Consider the following 21,770-nt stretch of genomic DNA (forward strand, 5'->3'; position numbering starts at 1 on the left):
CTTCACAGCAGTTTTGTAGTCAAGACTGTAATATCCGGTGAAAGCCTAGAACAGTATTTCTCAACCTTTTACCTTGGAGGAACCCTAAAAATAATTTTCGGATGCCAGGAAACACCTGCATTAACATAAGGAGAGGGAAGTTATTTTACAGTAAAATTGCTCATTAAAAGTGGGTGAGGTCCAACACAATGATTGCAATAGTCCCCATTCCACGTTTCTCCTTTACAAGGCACCCATTCCATGCCCTCCATCATTGCACTCCCCATTATATTTGCCCAGCATTATTTTTTTTTTCTCTTCCCTCTTCATCTGCTGCACACGCATTCTTAGTTCTGGCATCTGACATGCCACATTTTATTCATCACCAATATAAGGTGTCATAACAGTCCCATGGCCATTCCACCAGTGAACAGCAAGAAGGGAAGCTAGAATTTAGGATGGGCAGAAAACGAGTAAAGGTGACATTGAGAAGCTAGGGACATACATTTTGAAACTTTCTCAACCTGCCAGCTGGGGAAACTCACCACAAAGGGTAAAAATGGTTGAGAAAGACTGGTCTAGAGTAAGAGCTAAAGTTTCTGGAATTGGTGCCGATGCTTGTTTAGACCAAGAGCAAGTCTGGTGCCAGCTAGATGAGCTGCTCTAGAATCAGAGTTGATTGAAGAAATTGAGCAGTACAATTCCTTGGTGTAGTAAATATAAACTGTATAAAAAACAAATATGAGACTACCACTGGTAGTGATGATCTCAAATATTGTAATTATGTGCTGAGTCAAGGGAGTTAAATCACCTGTGGGCTTTGCATGCTCTGTGTCTTGTGCTGCAGGATTTCCTAGTCTGGATTCACTATTCTCCTTATCCTTTTGCGATGAGGCCCCAAACACCATGGCCAAGTGTGGGGCTGGGCAGAGGAGGCACCTACCTTGAGTGCATAAGTGTGTGGGGGTGGCGGGTTGGAAATCTGCCCTACTACACCTATACCAATCCACACAACTGTCCATTGCTCACTCAGAAATGTTATTCAAAATAAATAGGCGGGTTACATGAATGAGACTAATCTAACCCCAAATAGGTGCTTTCTCGTAGGGTCCACCTGTTGGGGTGTGAAACTCGATAGAGCTGCTCACATTTGTGTACCCTGCCTGTTGATTTTGAATAACATTTCTGAGTGAGCAAAATACTGTTGTGCGAATCCTTGTTTGATGTCCATATGGATGGGGTGGATGGCCCTTGATGACGGCCCTGTCCAGGCTAAATTCAGGGAGAAGGTTCAGCTGGAGTAACTTTCTTTACACCTTACCTACTAAAGGCATTTGGGAGGAATCTCTGTATTATGGGCAGGCTTTTATGGTTTAGTAGAGTAAATTTGAAATGGAACACTACCTTTTCTTCAAATGAGTGTGCATCCAGGAACAAGAAACAATTAGCTTTAAAATGTATCAGATTGTTTGTATTATTTGAACATTTTCTTTTAAATAAGGAGTAGATGTCTAACGCTTTAGAAAAGGTTTATGTAGTAATACGGATGTGCATATCAACTATTTTGTATTATCACTCTTTGCTAAAATGAATCTTGTTATATTTCAGTGGCAGCGCATCACAGTGACGCTGGTGGAAAAGGTTCAGATGATTGCGGTCATCCTGGGATCTCTATTCTTAGTATCTAGTGTTACATGGCTGTTGTGGTCAGCATTCAGCCCCTATGCAGTATGGCAAAGGAGAGACATTCTTTTCCAGATCTGCTATGGAATGTATGGCTTTATGGATCTTGTGTGCGTAGGTAAGCTTTCCAATATTTTACTGCATAAATATTTGTTATATATCAATTTAAAAAGTATTTTCTACAAAATACCGGCACAGACTGCTGCATTTTTGCTGTGTTTGTGCTCTCATAGTACAGGAGTGCAGGAAGATGTCATAGCAATCGCACCGCAATGCAATTTTCCCCACAATTTGGCAATTCAAACTGATTTTCCGAGTTTTTTTCCCTCCCTCTGGAAATCGCTATCAAACCACAATCCTGTTGTGCAGGGCCGGGCCGAGGCATAGGCTGGAGAGGCTCCAGCCTCAGGGCGCAGTGTAAGAGGGGGCGCAGAATTCATTCAGCTGTCATTCTTAATTGTGTTTGAAGCAGAAAGAAATAAGAAAAGGGGATACATGGCAGTGACTGCAAGCCAGATAACTACATATTAAGGTGTTGGGGAGGTTGGGGGCCCTGTGGCGCCTCTTAGTCTAATAGCAATCAGTGTGTGATGGCTGGGGTGGCAGGGATGGAGGGGCGCACTTTGGTGCCTCAGCCTTGGGTGCTGGAGGACCTTGTCCCGGCTCTGCTGTTGTGCACCTGACAGATCACTTTGTGATTAGATTGCAGCATAACCACGGTACTGGAAATATAAAGAAATGCGATCGCAATGCAATCACATTTCTTCGTGGAAAAAGGCCCTGAAAGATCTGGTACTAATCTTTCATTTTTGGCTTTGGATAGGCAGTTAGATACCTGTCTTTATGAAGTATTGGGTTATACATCTGAATAAAGATGAAGATTCCAATCTACTTGTGTAATGTTTCTTTCAATAAATTATTCTTTCAAGCAAAATCACCACGCCCATCTCTTTATTTGATACTATGGAATGGAGTGGTGGTCCACTGGAGACTTAGCACTGGCATGCAAGGACCTCTGGAGACAAAGTGTCTGGTTTATAGCTATATTTTGTGCAATGAAAAATGTGTTACAAGCCATTAGACATTAGTGTGTTTAGTTGTGGGACGTAGGTGACCACAAGTAGGACTTTTTTTTTAGTTATATTTCAAGAGTTTTTCTGGCACTTGAGTATGAAAAGGTTAGAGTGGACTTTATACTATGGTGGCACTCAGAAAAGTTTTTGTACTATTTCTTCCCCTGATGCTGTCTAGATTAGTAGGATATCATCTATAATCTGGACATAACCCACGGTTAGTTTCACAGGCTGTCCAGAAACTTTTCACCAATATAGCTATAAATAAACCTGCATATTGGGGGTTGGGTAGCATGATACTTTGCCTTTTATTGCAATTTTTGTTTCTATATATGAATACGAATGTTCTTCCTCAAACAAAAGAAATTATGAGTCAGTTCATACCTGACCATTTGCAGTGTGGGCTCTGTTGGCAGATTGTTCAGGTGGTGGATGTGCTAGCACTATGCAATACTATCCTCATGTCACATGTTAGGCTAGAGGGCTTAGTAACTGTTGTAGCCAAGTAGGGCCCTCTGAAAACTGACCCATTACGGAAAGTGTGTTTAGGAGATCATTAGTGTCCCGGATGATAATGTATAATATAGGTGACATGGAAGATGAACATTTTAGGATTGTCTGATAATAAATCTATTGTGAAGGATGACTTTGAGGGCAATGCACTTCCAATTTCCTTCAGTTCTTCTGTGTACTGTAGCATGGGGTCTTTTTACATGTGCAAGAGTGTAACTACAAATCATGGAGATCCAGCAAATGTTGATGGATCCTCCTCCATGTTCAACCCCCCCCCCCCACCCCCATAGAATTGACCTGCATAGAAGGAAACCCAACCGGCAGGAGTCATTTAACAACCCAGGCTAGCATGACCTCCTTTTACATACAGACACCATGACTCCTTCAATTCATACCAAAGAGCAGAGGAGTCCACAGAAGTAGGAGGTGAGGAGAGGCACACCTTTCCATGTTAGATTGGGTGCATACCCAGGGACGCTGAGCAACATCCTATAACAATTAGGCAGTAGGAAGGATTGGTTAGCACACCGGCTTCTCAAAGAGCATATATTTATTCTTCAATCATGTGTCAAACACCATAAGTTGACAATTGTTTCGGGGCCACACAGGGTCCTCTTCCTCAGACAAATATTTGTCTGCACTGTTCTGAGGAAGTGGACCCTGCGTGACCCCAAAACAGTTGTCAACTTATGGTGTCCGACTCATGATTGAATAATAAATATATGCTCTTTGAGAAGCTGGTGTGCTAACCAATCCTTCCTACTGCCAAAGAGTAGAGGTGGACGGCCAAAAGGGAATGGGCGTGTGCACATGCATTCGTGTGTGTGTGTCGGGGCCGTGCTTGCACCGGGAAAGCAGCCATGTGGAGGGTGTGGAAGGGAGGTTTCGGATGAGGCCTAGCGACCGCTTTTTAGTGGGTGGGTCTTTTAACTAGTTAAATATAATTTTGCCAACAAAAGGTTTTCTGTACTTTTTGGTTTCTGAGATTGTACTGTGTTTGTTTTTTGCTTTTTCAGTATATTCATTTTATCTGTTTTCCTAAAGTTGTCTGTATTCCTCCAGGTTCTTGTCATCCCCCCACCATGACTGTGTTGTCAGGCTAGGTTCACAGTGGAACGTTGCATTGTGTTCCTGTTTTAACAGGAACACAATGCAACAGAACGAAAAAGTCATACGACGCGTTTTGGCCGCATTAGTTTGCATACAGTGAGGTACAGTGAAGCATACAGACAGTGAAAAGTATGCTTCCCTGTACCTGTTAACGTGTGGGTTTAGCAGTAACTTACTGCAGCAGTGTGTTACCATGGCGCAACACGTTACACCGCAATGTTAATGTCGCACTGACGCTTATCATTGCAGTGTGTCATTCTTCATTGCAATGCCTCCCTTACGTTGCTTCATAACTTCTCACTGTGAACCAGCCCTCAAGGTACTGTTCCTTTATAGTTTTGGCTATTGCAGGCTCAGTGTGTTCACAAAGTAGACTATTCTGTTTGTCATATAAGAATCCTTTTACTTGTAATCTCCGGGGAAAAAACTCCTCCATGTCACTGCCTGTCCTGTTATATGAGACAAAACGTGAGTTCCTTGGAGAGAACATCCAATTCTATTTTGCTCAGGTTGTAGTTTGACTGGTTAACTACGGATGACAGCCTATCTTTTCCCTTGTGTTTTTATACAGAATCAAGTTTGAGTTTGTTGAATTTCTTAATTTTGTTCTGAATTCAATGATATTGCAGCTGTTTGTAGACTATTTTAAGTATTTGTTAGAGTTTCTGCTGTAACAGACTACATTCTTCTTTATTAAAGGTGCACTATGGCGAAAAATTGTAAAATTTAAAATATGTCTAAACATATACACATACAAAATTTAAAATATGTGCAAATAAGAAGTACGTTTTTTCCAGAGTAAAATGAGCCATAAATTACTTCTCTCCTATGTTGCTGTCACTTTCAGTAGGTAGTAGAAATTTGACACAAGCGACAGGTTTTGGACTAGTCCTTCTCTTCATGGGGGATTCTCAGGGATCTGAGCACTTAGTGAATGACAGTTGCTCTTTCCAACTGCCAAAAAACTGTGTAGGGAGCAGGGAAGCTGGCCAGCATCATTGTCTAAATCCTTTTTAGGGAATATCTTTATAAAGAATAAAAGCCTTGCTGAGAATCCCCTATGAAGAGATGGACTAGTCCAAAACCTGTCGCTTCTGTCAGATTTCTACTATCTACCATAAGTGACAGCAACATAGGAGAGAAGTAATTTATGGCTCATTTTACTCTAGAAAAAAAGTACTTCTTATTTGTCTATGTTTGCACATATTTTAAATTTTAACATTTTTCGCCATAGTGCCCCTTTAAGGACTTTATGATCAACGTCAGTTAAAGAGGAACTCCAGTGAAAATAATGTAGTAAAAAAAGTGCTTCATTTTTTACCATAATTATGTATAAATGATTTAGTCAGTGTTTGCTCATTGTAAAATCTTTCCTCTCCCAGATTCACATTCTGACATGTATTACATGGTGACATTGTTACTGTGGGCAAGTTATGTAGCTGTTTCTAGCTGCTCTGGCTGTTACAGACAGCTTTAAACAGCCATTTCCTGTCTGTGAACATTGTTACATTGTGGCAGTTTGCCCAGAGTACCATGGTATTCAGAGCCTCTTGTTGGAGGGGTTTCAGCACAAAATTAGTCACACAGCGCCCCCTGATGGTCTGTTTGTGAAAATCATTCTATTTCTCATGTAAAAGGGTGTATCAGCTACTGATTGGGATAAAGTTCAATTCTTGGTTGGAGTTTCTCTTTAAGTACTTTTGTAGAGATCAAACTGTTATCTAGATTACATAGAAATACATTAGATGCTTTTTATTGAATTTAGAGACTGGAATCTGTGGAATATGTCAGGACTATATAAATATAAACAAGAATAATAATAATGAATACATGCATGAAATAATGAACAGTTTTTTTATCATTAACTGCAGTTTTGCATCACAAGTATGTTTACCAGTGGAATGGAATGATTTTTTGTTGTAGTTTGTTTACATATTTTTTTAAATATTAATCAGCAGAAGTATACTATTTCATGTCAAAGTAACAATACATTTCTTTACCAATGCCTTTCTTTAACCACTTGCCGACCGCCCACAGCCGATGGGTGGCGGCAAAGTGGACGGCGAAAGGACCGCAATACGCCCATGGGCGTTGCATCCTTTCAGCATGCCGGGGGAGCAATCGTGTCATTGATGACGTGCGCTTCCCTCGGCAACTGGCTCCGCCCACCCGCGACGACAACCCGCCAGCCGTTCGGAAGCACCGGCGGGTTGTTAACCCCGCGATCGCCGCTACAAAGTGTATAATACACTTTGCAATGTATACAAATTGTATTATACAGGCTGCCTCCTGCCCTGGTGGTCCCAGTGTCCAAGGGACCACCAGGGCAGGCCGCAGCCACCCTAGTCTGCACCCAAACACACTGATCTGCCCCCCTGCCGCCTGATCACCCACAGCACCCCTCAGACCCCCCCCCCCTGCCCACCCCCCAGACCACTGTTTGCACCCAGTCACCCCCCTAATAACCCATCAATCACTCCCTGTCACTATCTGTCAACGCTATTTTTTTTTTAATTCCCTAAACTGCCCCCTGGGGACTCCTGATCACCCCCCCACCCCTCAGATTCTCCCCAGACCCCCCCCCCCCCCTGTGTACTGTATGCATCTATCCCCCCTGATCACCTGTCAATCACCCGTCAATCACCAATCAATCACTCCCTGTCACTGCCGCCCAACAATCAGCCCCTAACCTTGCGGGCAATCTGATCACCCACCCACACCATTAGATCGCCCGCAAACCCGCCGTCACATTACCTCCCAAGTGTATTGTTTACATCTGTTCTCTTCTCTAAACACCCACCAATCACCCATCAATCACCCCCTATCACCACCTGTCACTGTTACCTATCAGATCAGATCCTAATCTGCCCCTTGCGGGCACCCAATCACCCGCCCACACACTCAGATTGCCCTCAGACCCCCCCTTATCAATTCGCCAGTGCATTAATTACATCTGTTCTTCCCTGTAATAACCCACTGATCACCTGTCAATCACCTGCCAATCACCTATCACCCCCTGTCACTGCCACCCATCAATCAGCCCTTAATCTGCCCCTTGCGGGCAATATGATCACCCACCCACACCATTAGATCGCCCGCAAACCCGCCGTCAGATCACCTCCCGAGTGTATTGTTTACATCTGTTCTCTCCTCTAAACACCCACTAATTACCACCTGTCACTGCTACCCATCAGATTAGACCCCTATCTGCCCCTAGGGCACCCAATCACCCGCCCACACCCTCAGACCCCAGCCCTGATCACCTCGCCAGTGCATTGCTTGCATCTATTCCCCCCACTAATCACACCTTGAGACACCCATCAATCACCTCCTGTCACCACCTGGCACCCCCTAGCACACCTACCCATCAGATCAGGCCCTAATTTGCCCCGTGTGGGCTCCTGATCACTCGGCCAAACCCTCAGTTCCCCCTCAGACCCCCTTCCGAACACCTCCCCAGTGCATTGATTGCATCTATTATCCCCTCTAACCACCCCCTGAGACACCCATCAATCACCTCCTGTCACCCCCCTAGCACTCCTATCCATCAGATCAGGCCCAATACAACCTGTCATTTAAAAGACCACCCTGCTTATGACCAGTTCCACAAAATTTGCCCCCTCATAGACCACCTGTCATCAAAATTTGCAGATGCTTATACCCCTGAACAGTCATTTTGAGACATTTGGTTTCCAGACTACTCACGGTTTTGGGCCCGTAAAATGCCAGGGCAGTATAGGAACCCCACAAGTGACCCCTTTTTAGAAAAAAAGACACCCCAAGGTATTCTGTTAGGTGTATGACGAGTTCATAGAAGATTTTATTTTTTGTCAAAAGTTAGCGGAAATTGATTTTTATTGTTTTTTCACAAAGTGTCATTTTTCACTAACTTGTGACAAAAAATAAAATCTTCTATGAACTCACCATACACCTAACGGAATACCTTGGGTTGTCTTCTTTCTAAAATGGGGTCACTTGTGGGGTTCCTATACTGCCCTGGCATTTTAGGGGCCCTAAACCGTGAGGAGTAGTCTAGAAAACAAATGCCTCAAAATGACCTGTGAATAGGACGTTGGGCCCCTTAGCACACCTAGGCTGCAAAAAAGTGTCACATGTGGTATCGCCGTACTCAGGAGAAGTAGTGTAATGTGTTTTGGGGTGTATTTTTACACATACCCATGCTGGGTGGGAGAAATCTCTCTGTAAATGGGCAATTGTGTGTAAAAAAAAAAATCAAAAATTTGTCATCTACAGAGATATTTCTCCCACCCAGCATGGGTATGTGTAAAAATACACCACAAAACACATTATAATACTTCTCCTGAGTACAGCGGTACCACATGTGTGGCACTTTTTTGCACCCTAAGTGCGCTAAGGGGCCCAAAGTCCAATGAGTACCATTTTGCGACATTTGGTTTCAAGACTACTCCTCACGGTTTAGGGCCCCTAAAATGCCAGGGCAGTATAGGAACCCCACAAATGACCCCATTTTAGAAAGAAGACACCCAAAGGTATTCCGTTAGGAGTATGGTGAGTTCATAGAAGATTTTATTTTTTGTCACAAGTTAGCGGAAAATGACACTTTGTGAAAAAGAGCAATTAAATCAACTTTTGTGACAAAAAATAAAATCTTCTATGAACTCACCATACTCCTAACGGAATACCTTGGGGTGTCATCTTTCTAAAATGGGGTCATTTGTGGGGTTCCTATACTGCCCTGGCATTTTAGGGGCCCTAAACCGTGAGGAGTAGTCTTGAAACCAAATGTCACAAAATGACCTGTGAAATCCTAAAGGTACTCATTGAACTTTGGGCCCCTTAGCGCAGTTAGGGTGCAAAAAAGTGCCACACATGTGGTATCGCTGTACTCAGGAGAAGTAGTATAATGTGTTTTGGGGTGTATTTTTACACATACCCATGCTGAGTAGGAGAAATATCTCTGTAAATGGACAATTGTGTGTAAAAAAAATCCAAAAATTGTCATTTACAGAGATATTTCTCCCACCCAGCATGGGTATGTGTAAAAATACACCCCAAAACACATTATACTACTTCTCCTGAGTACAGCGATACCACATGTGTGGCACTTTTTTGTAGCCTAACTGCGCTAAGGGGCCCAAAGTCCAATGAGCACCTTTAGGCTTTACAGGGGTGCTTACAATTTAGCACCCCCCAAAATGCCAGGACAGTAAACACACCCCACAAATGACCCCATTTTGGAAAGTAGACCCTTCAAGGTATTCAGAGAGGAGCATAGTGAGTCCGTGGCAGATTTCATTTTTTTTTGTCACAAGTTAGAAGGAATGGAAACTTTTTTTTTTGTCACAAAGTGTCATTTTCCGCTAACTTGTGACAAAAAATAAAATCTTCTATGAACTCACCATGCCTCTCAATGAATACTTTGGGATGTCTTCTTTCCAAAATGGGGTCATTTGGGGGGTATTTATACTATCCTGGAGTTTTAGCACCTCATGAAACATGACAGGTGGTCAGAAAAGTCAGAGATACTTCAAAATGGGAAAATTTACTTTTGGCACCATAGTTTGTAAACGCTATAACTTTTACCCAATCCAATAAATAAACACTGAGGCTAGATTCACAGTGGGACGTTGCGTTTTCATGCCACGTTAAAGTCGCACCGCAAGCTTACAACGCAACGCGCCCAAAAAGTGGCAAACGCAACGTTACTGTCGCATACAGCAGATACAGTAAAAAATACAGGCAATGAAAAGTATGCTTCCAAGTCATTACTGAGCATGTGCAAACAGTCCAACGCAGCTAATAACGTGTATAACGCACTGCATGCAGTACTTTTACTTAACGTGCAGCGTTAGACACCAACGCAACGTGTGCACTGTGAACAGGGCATTGATTTTTCATTGCAGTGAGTTATTCTGCGTTAAATGCTGTTTTAACGCGCGACTTTAACGTCCCACTGTGAACTTAGCCTGAATGTTTTTTTTTTTTTTATCAAAGACATGTAGCAGAATAACTTTCACGCTCAAATGTATAGGAAATTTTACTTTATTTGAAAAATGTCAGGACAGAAAGTTAAAAAAGTCATTTTTTTGACAAAATTCATGTCTTTTTTTGATGAATATAATAAAAACTAAAACTCGCAGCAGCAATCAAATAGCACCAAAAGAAAGCTGTATTAGTGACAAGAAAAGGAGGTAAAATTCATTTAGGTGGTAGGTTGTATGACTGAGCAATAAACCGTGAAAGTTGCAGTGGTCTGAATGGAGAAAAAGGCTCTGGTCCTTATTGGGTAGAAAGACTGTGGTCCTCAAGTGATTAAACACATTAATAAGTTAAAAACACAAAATATCTGATTACAAAGTAAACACAAAATATCTGATTACATAAGTATCCACCCTCTTTAATGTGACCAACCTTTATCGTTACCTGCCCAGCCAGTTGTTTTCCAGAGTTACATAATTAGTTAAATGGAGTTCACCACGGGATTTGTAGCAATAGTACAATAAACAGATTTATTATTGTATGACACATATTGTGGAGGCTCTACAGAGTATGTTTTACAAATCATATCACCAACTGTCCCACAGGAGCTCTAATGTTCCTTAGATGAGTCACTGGCTAATATTATTCTAAATCGGAAATTAACAAAATCCAATTAACTTTTATATATGTTTTCTGCTGGGATGTAAACTCCATGTAGATATTATCCTGGCTGAGATTCACCTGGGACTGAAGCGCTGTAAGGAGAGAGCACCAGCCACTTCCACCAAACAACTGCCAGGAAGCTCCAACTTTCAGTTAGCCCGTTACACAGGAGAGAACTGCCCAATGTCTGGTAAAAGGAATTATTTTATCCCACCCTTCAGTAACACCATAAGCAACTAAGCTGGATGTGATGTTGCTGAAATGGCGGATTACATTTTGAGTTTTCAGAGACGTTGTGAGCATCTCTCCTTATTAATTTACTGCCAGATAGTGTATGGAGACATTCACTGGTCACCAGTAGAAACACATGCAATGCAATACTCAAACAGCGCAATGAAGAAAGTAGAATAGGAAGCTGCAGCACTTCTGATAGAGACTGTAAAATAATGTTTTTACCCCACTGTGACCTCTAACATGATACATGCAGTATGTGACCAAATGGAAAAACAATAGTCCACCAGCCTCAGACTTTCTGATGCAAATTCTTTGGGGAGTCCTACTAGGATGAGGGGTCCATCACACCTCTCAGTGTATACAGTCCTAGAAGCACAACACATTCCATGCAGGACTCAACCCTCCAAGGACGGAATATCCAATGTTATGTTTTATTCCATAATAGCGGACAGAAAAGTATACAAAAATGGCACAACGTTTCGGGCAGTGGCCCTTTCTCAAGTGCTTAAACTTCTGACATGATCATACAACATATATAGACATAAATAACACACCACACCCAAGGCATTGGGGGGCGGGCACATGCTTAAAAGATACTTAACCCTTTCCAGGGCACAGAGTGGCTATACCTGTCAAAGGAAACATCTGAGACTATAGTCTTCATTGAGACCATTAGGTGATTGTGTCCCCAGTCGCTCCATCCAAAAAGTCTCTCGTCTGAGGAGGGTGTTCCTATGGGGCTTACCTTCCTGGAACTTAACCACCTCCAATATCTGCCACCTAAGCTGACTGACATTATGTCTATGCTCAAAGAAAAGGCGTGCAAGGGGGGACACTCTATTTCTATCTAAATCACCTTCTCTAGCTTTCTTGAGTACCTGAATGTTACTCATGTGCTCATTGAGCCTGGTTTTAACGTCCCCAGTGGATTGCCCCACATATCCTAGGCCACAAGGGCACTTGATGTAATATACCACACCCTTAGTATCACATGTGGCGTAGTCTTTTAATGAGATGGGGGCCCCTGTGCGTGGATGGCGTACTTCAGTCCCTTTAATGATATTATTACAATGTTGACAGTGTAAACATGGGAATGTCCCCACCTTGGGGGGCCCCAAAAATCGTTGGGTCAACCCTACGGATTTACCAATATCAGATCTCACAAGGTGGTCCCTAAGGGATTTACCTTTCCTGTAAACAAATCTAGGTGGCACTCTACAGATCGCAGCGACTTGGTGATCAGTCTCAATCACGGGCCAAAACTTCAACATTACGTCTCTTAACAGTGCTGATTCTCTACAATAGGTAGTAATAAAATACACCTCATCAGTTTGATCTTGCTCTGACACCCTATACTCCCTTAATGTTTCCCTATCTAATTGTGATACCTCAGATGCTACGTCTACAGGAAAGGTAAATCCCTTAGGGACCACCTTGTGAGATCTGATATTGGTAAATCCGTAGGGTTGACTCAACGATTTTTGGGGCCCCCCAAGGTGGGGACATTCCCATGTTTACACTGTCAACATTGTAATAATATCATTAAAGGGACTGAAGTACGCCATCCACGCACAGGGGCCCCCATCTCATTAAAAGACTACGCCACATGTGATACTAAGGGTGTGGTATATTACATCAAGTGCCCTTGTGGCCTAGGATATGTGGGGCAATCCACTAGGGAAGTTAAAACCAGGCTCAATGAGCACAAGAGTAACATTCAGGTACTCAAGAAAGCTAGAGAAGGTGATTTAGATAGCAATAGAGTGTCCCCCCTTGCACGCCATTTCTTTGAGCATAGACATAATGTCAGTCAGCTTAGGTGGCAGATATTAGAGGTGGTTAAGTTCCAGGAAGGTAGGCCCCATAGGAACACCCTCCTCAGACGAGAGACTTTTTGGATGGAGCGACTGGGGACACAATCACCTAATGGCCTCAATGAAGACTATAGTCTCAGATGTTTCCTTTGACAGGTATAGCCACTCTGTGCCCTGGAAAGGGTTAAGTATCTTTTAAGCATGTGCCCGCCCCCCAATGCCTTGGGTGTGGTGTGTTATTTATGTCTATATATGTTGTATGATCATGTCAGAAGTTTAAGCACTTGAGAAAGGGCCACTGCCCGAAACATCGTGCCATTTTTGTATACTTTTATGTCGGCTATTATGGAATAAAACATAACATTGGATATTACATCCTTGGAGGGTTGAGTCCTGCATGGAATGCGTTGTGCTTCTAAGACATGCAGTATGTGGGCAGGACTCCTTGTCTGAGTACGTATTGCATTTTCATGTTACCTACTATTATGGTGGCTTAGTACAGAATACTTGGAGCTGAGAAGATTGATATACTTACATAAACAAAGTGACACAATTTACACTACTTGACTACCTTTTGGTCATGGCAATATAACTCAAGAAACATACCGTAGTAATATCATTTATAAATATCCCAGGGCATGGGCATAAATACAAAATGACAATCATACTGGGATCGATAAGGTAATCAAGGTGCATGATTACTAATCATATGGTTGGGTACTTCAGCTTAGGTTTTTATGATTCCGTAAGCAATGCTCTTGCACCAGGGTTTATGAGCCATTGGACCGTTTTGTATAAGCATCTCATTCTCATCTGGGAAGCTTCTAATTTTTTATTACTTTAACTATAGCGATTAGAACATATAATATTAGTCCAATAATACGGTTTCCTTTCTTAATTATATGAGAGCTCTTCATCTGTCAGCAGGGCTGTTAACCTCCTCATTTGGCCACTCTTACTTACTCTTGGTAGTAGTACTAGAATGTCAAAAGGTCCGTTAGTTTCCAACTTGAATTACACCCCCCTGCCACTGTCACTGCCCCCCCCCCCCCCTGTGTGCTGGGATGCAGAGAGCAGAGCATCTTCGGGGTACTACCAGTGGCTGCAGTGGGTGGGGGGTCCCTCTGCACTGGAGACAGAAACCACCCTGGCAGTAGGGTCAGTCAAGGAATAGCGTGTCATTGGGATGGAGTAAAGGTTCCCTCGGTCTTTAGTTGAATTAATCACTTCTGCTGTTCTCTCAGTTAAACATATAAGGCTTGGTGTATACTTGATTGAGTATATATTCAAGAATTTACTGTATGCCAGGATTCATGATTTGTCAAGAATGAAAGTGGAACAGTTGATTAGAGTACCCATAATCCTGGTCTCATTTAGCAACCAAAACCACATTGGTTGCTCTCAGCAGCTGTTGTATTTTTGGTTCTGTTTTCTGTTTGTGTACTTGTTAATATGTCACTATAAAAAGGGCATGTTATGGCTGAATGAACAGGGATCCCACCTGCCCCAGGGTCCCATTGCAGTCACTATGGCTTTTATGGTTATTGCCTGAATTGATTCAGTTTTTCAGTTTCACCTGCAAAGGGAGTCTACAAACTGTTATCCTCTTTGCACTTGCAAATGTATAATGTAATTAAAGAGACACTGAAGCGAAAAAATATATATGATATAATGAATTGGTTGTGTACTATGAATAATTACTAGAAGATTAGCAGCAAATATTCTCATATTTTTATTTTCAGGTATATAGTGTTTTTTTTCTAACATTGCATCATTCTATAATATGTGCAGATTACACAACACTCAGCATTCAAAATGATTCTTTCAGAGCAGTCTGTGAACTAATGACCTCTCTGGCAGAGAAAAAGAAAATTGTTCACTAACACTTGAGATAATAAGATTCAGAAGACAGCCCTCTCCACGACTTTGAAAGTCGTAGAGTTAAATGGCTTTTTTGCATAGAGATAACAACTGGAGTTTCTTAACTCTTCCTGTACTGGAAACAATTAGACTGATGTATCTGATCTTAATGTTTTATTTCTTAGCTGTACTACACATACAAATCATAATATCATATATTTTTTTCACTTCAGTGTCTCTTTAAATGTAATAAATAATATCAAATCAATAATTATAAACAAGCAGTAGTACTTAAAGTGTACCTGGGATGGTACACTGGGCCTTATTTATACTTACTTGAGACTTCCTCCAGCCCCATGAGCTCCAGGGCCTCCCTCGCTATCCTCTTTGGCCCCTCTGTTATGGTGCTACAACTCCGGGTAATCCGGTCAGTTGCCGCCAGTTTTGGGCTTCTGCGCATGCGTGGCTCAGCCATGCACGCACCCCTGCCATGCTCCCATCCCAGGGTCCTCAGGGGCTGGAGGAAGCCCCAGATAAGTATAAATACAAGATTTTTCCCATCTCAGGTTCATTAGCGACACCATGGTGAAATATAGTAGAATGCAGTAAATTATTCAGGATACTCAGTTTTACGTTAATTATCCTGTTTTATATCTATATCTATTGCTCTATATCTATCTATATATTGCTCTGGATATCAGTATAGTTCCTCTTTAAGATCCTTTTTGGATATTTATCCTTTTGGGCTTTGGAACTGGCTTTATTTTTTTTTTGTCAGGACTATCCCTAAGGTTTGAGCTGTTTTCGCTTCATTGTGTATAGGTATGATAGTAGTTAATACCATTTGGCAGTCTTTTCCTATTAATAGAGCATGTATGGTCATATCTTTTCTCCCATTACAGTGGATGAGGCTGTGTGTTTCTGTATGAAGCCTGGGGTTATAGCAGTCGATGACACATGCACAAATATGTATTTACAAGTCACATTTGCTTCATCATACACTCATATCATTAATTAGAGCTTAGTCTGGAAAGACGATGTGCAACATTTATTGACATTTCCACAGCAATACATACATCATTAAATCTCTTAGATTATCATTAGCAATTACAATACTGGGCAAGAGAAAATCATGGGAAGGACATGAGTTACTGCAGGCCATTCAAGTAACATTTACATTTCATTCAGAAAGCATCAATAAACAGCCACCGCCGAGGGGAATAACAAGCCTGGGTAAACAAGCAGGCCTTTCCCACTTTACACTGTATTAAACACATTTTTAAAGCCAGGCATCTCAGAAAGGATGCAATGACAATAACAATAAAAAGAAAATAGGCAAGAGTCATTTCAGAATAGCTTAAAGAAAACATTGTAACATTCAAACTATGTGTGTATACATATATATGAAATGTGCATTTGTCTAAGCGTAAAATCCACTTTACATTTAGTTTTATCTGTACTGCTGTCACTCGGTCCCCTCTTGTGCTGGATCAGCGGGAGTGGACAGTGTAATGTCCTATCTGATGGTCCGGCTGTAGCCCGAGGTAGATGAGTTACCCCCATAGGCTATATGGGATTATCGCAGACTGTTCAGAAGTGCAGCCCACTTACCGCAATGGATGCCACGGATCCGTTGTAGAGTGACACCTCAGAACGGCTCCTATTTATAAAATAGGAGCCGTTCACTGTCCATTTAGTGATAAACAGAGAACGGACAAAAAATGCCCATTCTCCGCTCAAGTGGGAACACAGCCCTACTGTTCCATACAGTGCAACACCACAAGTTGACTGACGCTCCTGCCCTGCCCCTGATCTACCTAAATCTTCCATCTGATCACATTGATCATTTTAGTTAAAAAACAACTGGTAATCAATCAAAAGAAGGAATTCTTTTTATTAATCAATCCCTTACAGATCCAATAACTCTGTTTGAATCTGCCAGGAAAATTGATAAGTGTTTGAGCATTTTAAGTGACAGCATGCATCAACAGAAAAAAATAAATGATGGTGCATTTCACTCTGATACAAATATAAAGTGATATACCAGACCTGCCCATACATCATCTGCTGTATGGGCACATTCAATGTTTTTTCTCACAGTAGAATGATGTACAGGTACTTCAGATTGTTTGGAAATGGTCTTATACGTCTTCATAGATTGATAGGCAACAACAATTGCTTCTTTAATATCATTAGTGATGTTTCTCCTCCTTGGCATTGTGTTACCACACACCAGAATGCCCCAGACCAGCAAATGTACCAAAAACCTCTGCTTTTATAGAGGTGGTCACCTTTTATAGAGGTGCTTTAAATTATGCTGGGAATACACCATAAGATTTTTTGGCAGATAGATGGTTGGATAGATAATTTCCAACAGGTCCGATCTGATTTTTGATCATTTTTTTGATCGATTTCTCATAGAAGTGAATGTAAATTTATCAGAAAAACGATCGGTAAATCAATCGGAAAATTGATGCGACAGTAAATCTGCTGAAAAATCTCATTGTGTACCCCAGCATTAACGTCACATGACTGTTACTTACCCTCTTAATTCCTATGTAATTGGTAAGGGTGTACTTATAAATTTTTACTTCCTCTGTATGTTGACTTAGTCTTTATTAAATAGATAATAACAATGTGTAATGTGTCATATGTTGTTTGTGTTCATCTGAAGTTGTATTTACCAAATTCTAAGAGCTGCAAAGTACCAGGTATTTTCTATTATGTCCTAGTACACAAAACCTTTGAATTGAAATAGGGTGATTATTGTTTTGACAGCATATTTTACAAATTCCTTAGGAAATGAAATTCACATACCTTACATCATATATTCTCTATGATCTTTAGGTTTGATCATCCATGAAGGAGCTGCTGTGTATAAGGTCTTCAGAAGATGGAGAGCAGTGAACCTGGATTGGGATGTACTGAACTACGACAAAGCCACCGACATAGAAGAGAGCAGTCGTGCAGTGCCTTCAACCAGTAGGACATTATGGTTACCATTGACTGCATTCCGCCCCCGGACCTTAGTTCACCCGACTCAGCTAAGCTCTCCACGACTACAATGTGGATATGTCTTGCTGCATTTGTTCAGTCGAATGAGAACTCCACCAGAGGACTCCATAGAAGACAATAATTCTGGCGAGGTTGTAATGAGAGTGACTTCAGTATGAGGTGGGGAAAGGGCTTTTCTGAAAAGACAATAAACATTCCTCCACATGTGGACAGTATTTTTGAATGTTGGTGCGATGAACCCAAAGCACTTTTAAAGTATTTAAATATATATTAAAACATTTTTTTAACTTAAGTCTTTTTTAATAGGAGCTGTTATATTAAATCCACTTTTCAGAAACAAAATATTGTTTGCAGTCTTATATTATTATTATAATATTATTATATTATTGTAATGATCGCTGCTGCAGCAGGTGTTGCTGGAAGTAGTAGTGCTGCAGCTCAGGCAGTTCTGATCTCTTTCCATGCAAGCTGCATAGCTTTGTCTGCCTTTCCCTGCTGTCAGCTTGTGACTGATTATCATTCACCTGTGTGGGAATCTGCATGTCTGCTCCCATTGGATGACCTCAGTATAAAGATCTGCTTCCTGCAGGACTCCTCGGGTTTTCATAGCTTCAGTTTAAGCCTGTCTTGCTGTCGCTTCAGCCCCCGATCGTGTTTCTTGTTCTAAAAGATACTTTGCTGGTTTTGCATCATATATTGGTTCATTGCCCATTTATATGCATACCAGCACGTTTATTATTTTCCTTGTATTCGTGTTACGTTGATACATCAGTGTCGCTGATGTATACGTACACGAACTGTTTATACCCTGTGTGCAGTTAGTCAGCTTTCCAGCACGTTTTGGTAGTTTGCGCGTATCGTGAGCACCCGTGCTGAGCTAGTATCCTGCTCCTGGTCCTGTTCGTGGATTGCGTTCATCTCTGCGAGGAGATAACGAATCCTTCTGAATCCTGTCCTGTTACCGTTTGTGGATTGCGTTCATCTCTGCGAAGAGATAACGAATCCTTCTGAATCCTGTTCTGTTACTGTTTGTGGATTGCGTTCATCTCTGCGAAGAGATAACGAATCCTTCTGAATCCTGTTCTGTTACTGTTTGTGGATTGCGTTCATCTCTGCGAAGAGATAACGAATCCTTCTGAATCCTGTTCTGTTACTGTTTGTGGATTGCGTTCATCTCTGCGAAGAGATAGCGAATCCTTCTGAGTCCTGTTCCCTGTATTACTCCAGTCCTAGTCAGCGTTCCTGCTTATGTCATATATCGGTTCATTGCCGATATATACATATGTTAGTCAGACGTTACAAATAGTTTCATTGATAGCTGTAATTGTAATACGCTAGGAAAACATACTTATTGTATATTTGTCTGTGTTACGTTCATCTATCTTGATCCTGCTATTTCCTGACTATCCTGTCCTGTCTTTGTGAGGCACGCCATCGCTGCAATCGCATTGGCTGCCTCATTCCAGTCTGTCTTGTTTTGGACGCTTGCTGTCGCTAAGTAGCCGCTAGCTAGCAAGCGTTCATTCTGTCTACCTGTCCTGATCTCCTCAGTTCTGGTTTATGCGCTCAGCGCTACTTTGCGCTGAGACGTTATAACGAAAGCATTGTTTGTGGCTGTCAGATCTGCACCGGCTCTGTGCGCCACAATCTCCTATTGGAGTCAGTCCTCCCCTCCACTATACTAGGGATAGCCTGTTTCCTTGTGCTGGTGTGTGTACCTCCTCCACACCAGCTCATGCGTTGCATGCTGACTGTGGAGAATACACCACCAAGCCTTACAATTATAAGGTTGTGTCAAAGTGTGAGGTGTAAATCCACAGCAGGACGGGCATTACTCCAGGTACGTGACAAACATCAATGGAAACCAGAGTAATCCCAGAAATAGCAGATGAATAACACTCTGTGGGCAGTAGATGGAAAATACTCTCGAGGTACTGTATGTCGTCAAAATTGGGTGAGGGAATAAATAAACAACAAAAGATCTAACTGTAGTCTAATTAAATTTGCCAATTATTCTCAAGGTAATAACATAGGCCTCGATTCATAAAAGTGCTGTCGGGAAGGTAACGTCGAGCGGGGAAACACCGCTGTCGGTATTTCCGCCTTCAGGGTGGTAATTCATAAAAATTTTGCTAGTTGTGACAGGCGTGCGGAGATATTCCGCTGTAGGCAGGCGTTAGGCTGTCAGGAGACATGCGGAAACAGGAGAAGCAGGCGGAATCCCTCCGTGCGGTGTTCTCTCTGCAGCTGCTTGGGAGGTCTGTCCCATTCAGTGCAATGTATTCCGCACGCTTCTCGCCACATCAGAGGTAGCGGTAATACCCGTCCGCATACCGCTACCTCTAATCTTTATGAATTGACTACTTGTTACTTTTGCTATGATAATCACCGCGCAAGGCGGTGATTGATCACTCTGCTCGCGAATGTCGGCTTTTCATGCGGAAAAAGCCTTTATGAATACAGATTTTGCTGTGTGGTCGGTAAAGTGAGCAGTTTTCAGCATTTCCGAATGCGGGAATGCTTTATGAATCGAGGCCAAAGATGTTAAAAGGGTAGAAAGGTTAAAACACTCAGATTGGGGGTCCCATATGTTCGGGTACCCCACAGTAAGAACGTTTTTCAATGTAGAATCTCAGATAAGCAGATGATGTCAGCATGTGACACAGAATTCAAATATATCCTACTATTTCAAAACCCGTGTATTGTTTAAAAGGAAGTAAATATGGCAGCCTCCATGCCCCTCTCAGTTCAGCTCTCAGCAGAAATCTAATCCTAGTTCTGTGTGGGCATGCAGCGGCAAGGCTTGTTTTCTACCTGTATATGACAGCACAGTATCTGCATTTAACCACTTCCCGACCGCCGTATATACAATTGGCGGCCGGGAAGTGGACGCCGCAAGGACCGCCGTATTGACAATTGGCGGCGGTCCTTGTATGGGCATGGGCGGAGCTATCGCGTCATCCGTGACGCGATCCTCCGATTCCGCCTGGCGCTGCTCACCCGCCGCAACATCCCGCCGGCCATACGGAAGCGCCGGCGGGATGTTAACCCGACGATCGCCGCATACAAAGTGTATAATACACTTTGTAATGTTTACAAAGTGTATTATACAGGCTGCCTCCTGCCCTGGTGGTCCCAATGTCCGAGGGACCACCAGGGCAGGCTGCAGCCACCCTAGTCTGCACCAAGCACACTGATTCCCCCCCCCCCCCCTGCCCCAGATCGCCCACAGCACCCATCAGACCCCCCCCTGCCCACCCCCCAGACCCCTGTTTGCACCCAATCACCCCCCTAATCACCCATCAATCACTCCCTGTCACTATCTGTCAACGCTATTTTTTCTTTATCCCCCCCTGCCCCCCGCTCCCTCCTGATCACCCCCCCCACCCCTCAGATTCTCCCCAGACCCCCCCCCCCCAGACCCCCCCCCCCCCCCCCATGTACTGTATGCATCTATCCCCCCTGATCACCTGTCAATCACCCGTCAATCACCCCCTGTCACTGCCACCCATCAATCAGCCCCTAACCTGCCCCTTGCGGGCAATCTGATCACCCACCCACACCAATAGATCGCCCGCAGATCCGACATCAGATCACCTCCCAAATCCATTGTTTACATCTATTCTCTCCTCTAAACACCCACTAATTACCCATCAATCACCCATCAATCACCCCCTATCACCACCTGTCACTTTTACCTATCAGATCAGACCCTAATCTGCCCCTTGCGGGCACCCAATCACCCGCCTACACGCTCAGATTGCCCTCTGACCCCCCCTTATCAATTCACCAGTGCATTAATTACATCTGTTCTTCCCTGTAATAACCCACTGATCACCTGTCAATCACCTGCCAATCACCTATC

General features: G+C 42.7%; 1 protein-coding gene across 1 annotated transcript in view; it reads left to right on the forward strand.

Moving 5' to 3' along the window:
• MARCHF11 (membrane associated ring-CH-type finger 11) overlaps positions 1 to 18,247 on the forward strand; it is a 91,912-nt gene extending 73,665 nt beyond the window's left edge. Inside the window, exons 4-5 of the mRNA XM_068234586.1 lie at positions 1,588 to 1,780; positions 17,738 to 18,247. Coding sequence (XP_068090687.1) covers positions 1,588 to 1,780; positions 17,738 to 18,063 — 519 coding nt within the window. The 3' untranslated portion in view covers positions 18,064 to 18,247. The remainder of the gene's footprint in view (positions 1 to 1,587; positions 1,781 to 17,737) is intronic.
• Positions 18,248 to 21,770: the final 3,523 nt, after the last annotated feature.

This window comes from Hyperolius riggenbachi, chromosome 5, assembly GCF_040937935.1.
Source record: "Hyperolius riggenbachi isolate aHypRig1 chromosome 5, aHypRig1.pri, whole genome shotgun sequence".
Classification (NCBI taxonomy): Eukaryota; Metazoa; Chordata; class Amphibia; order Anura; family Hyperoliidae; genus Hyperolius; species Hyperolius riggenbachi.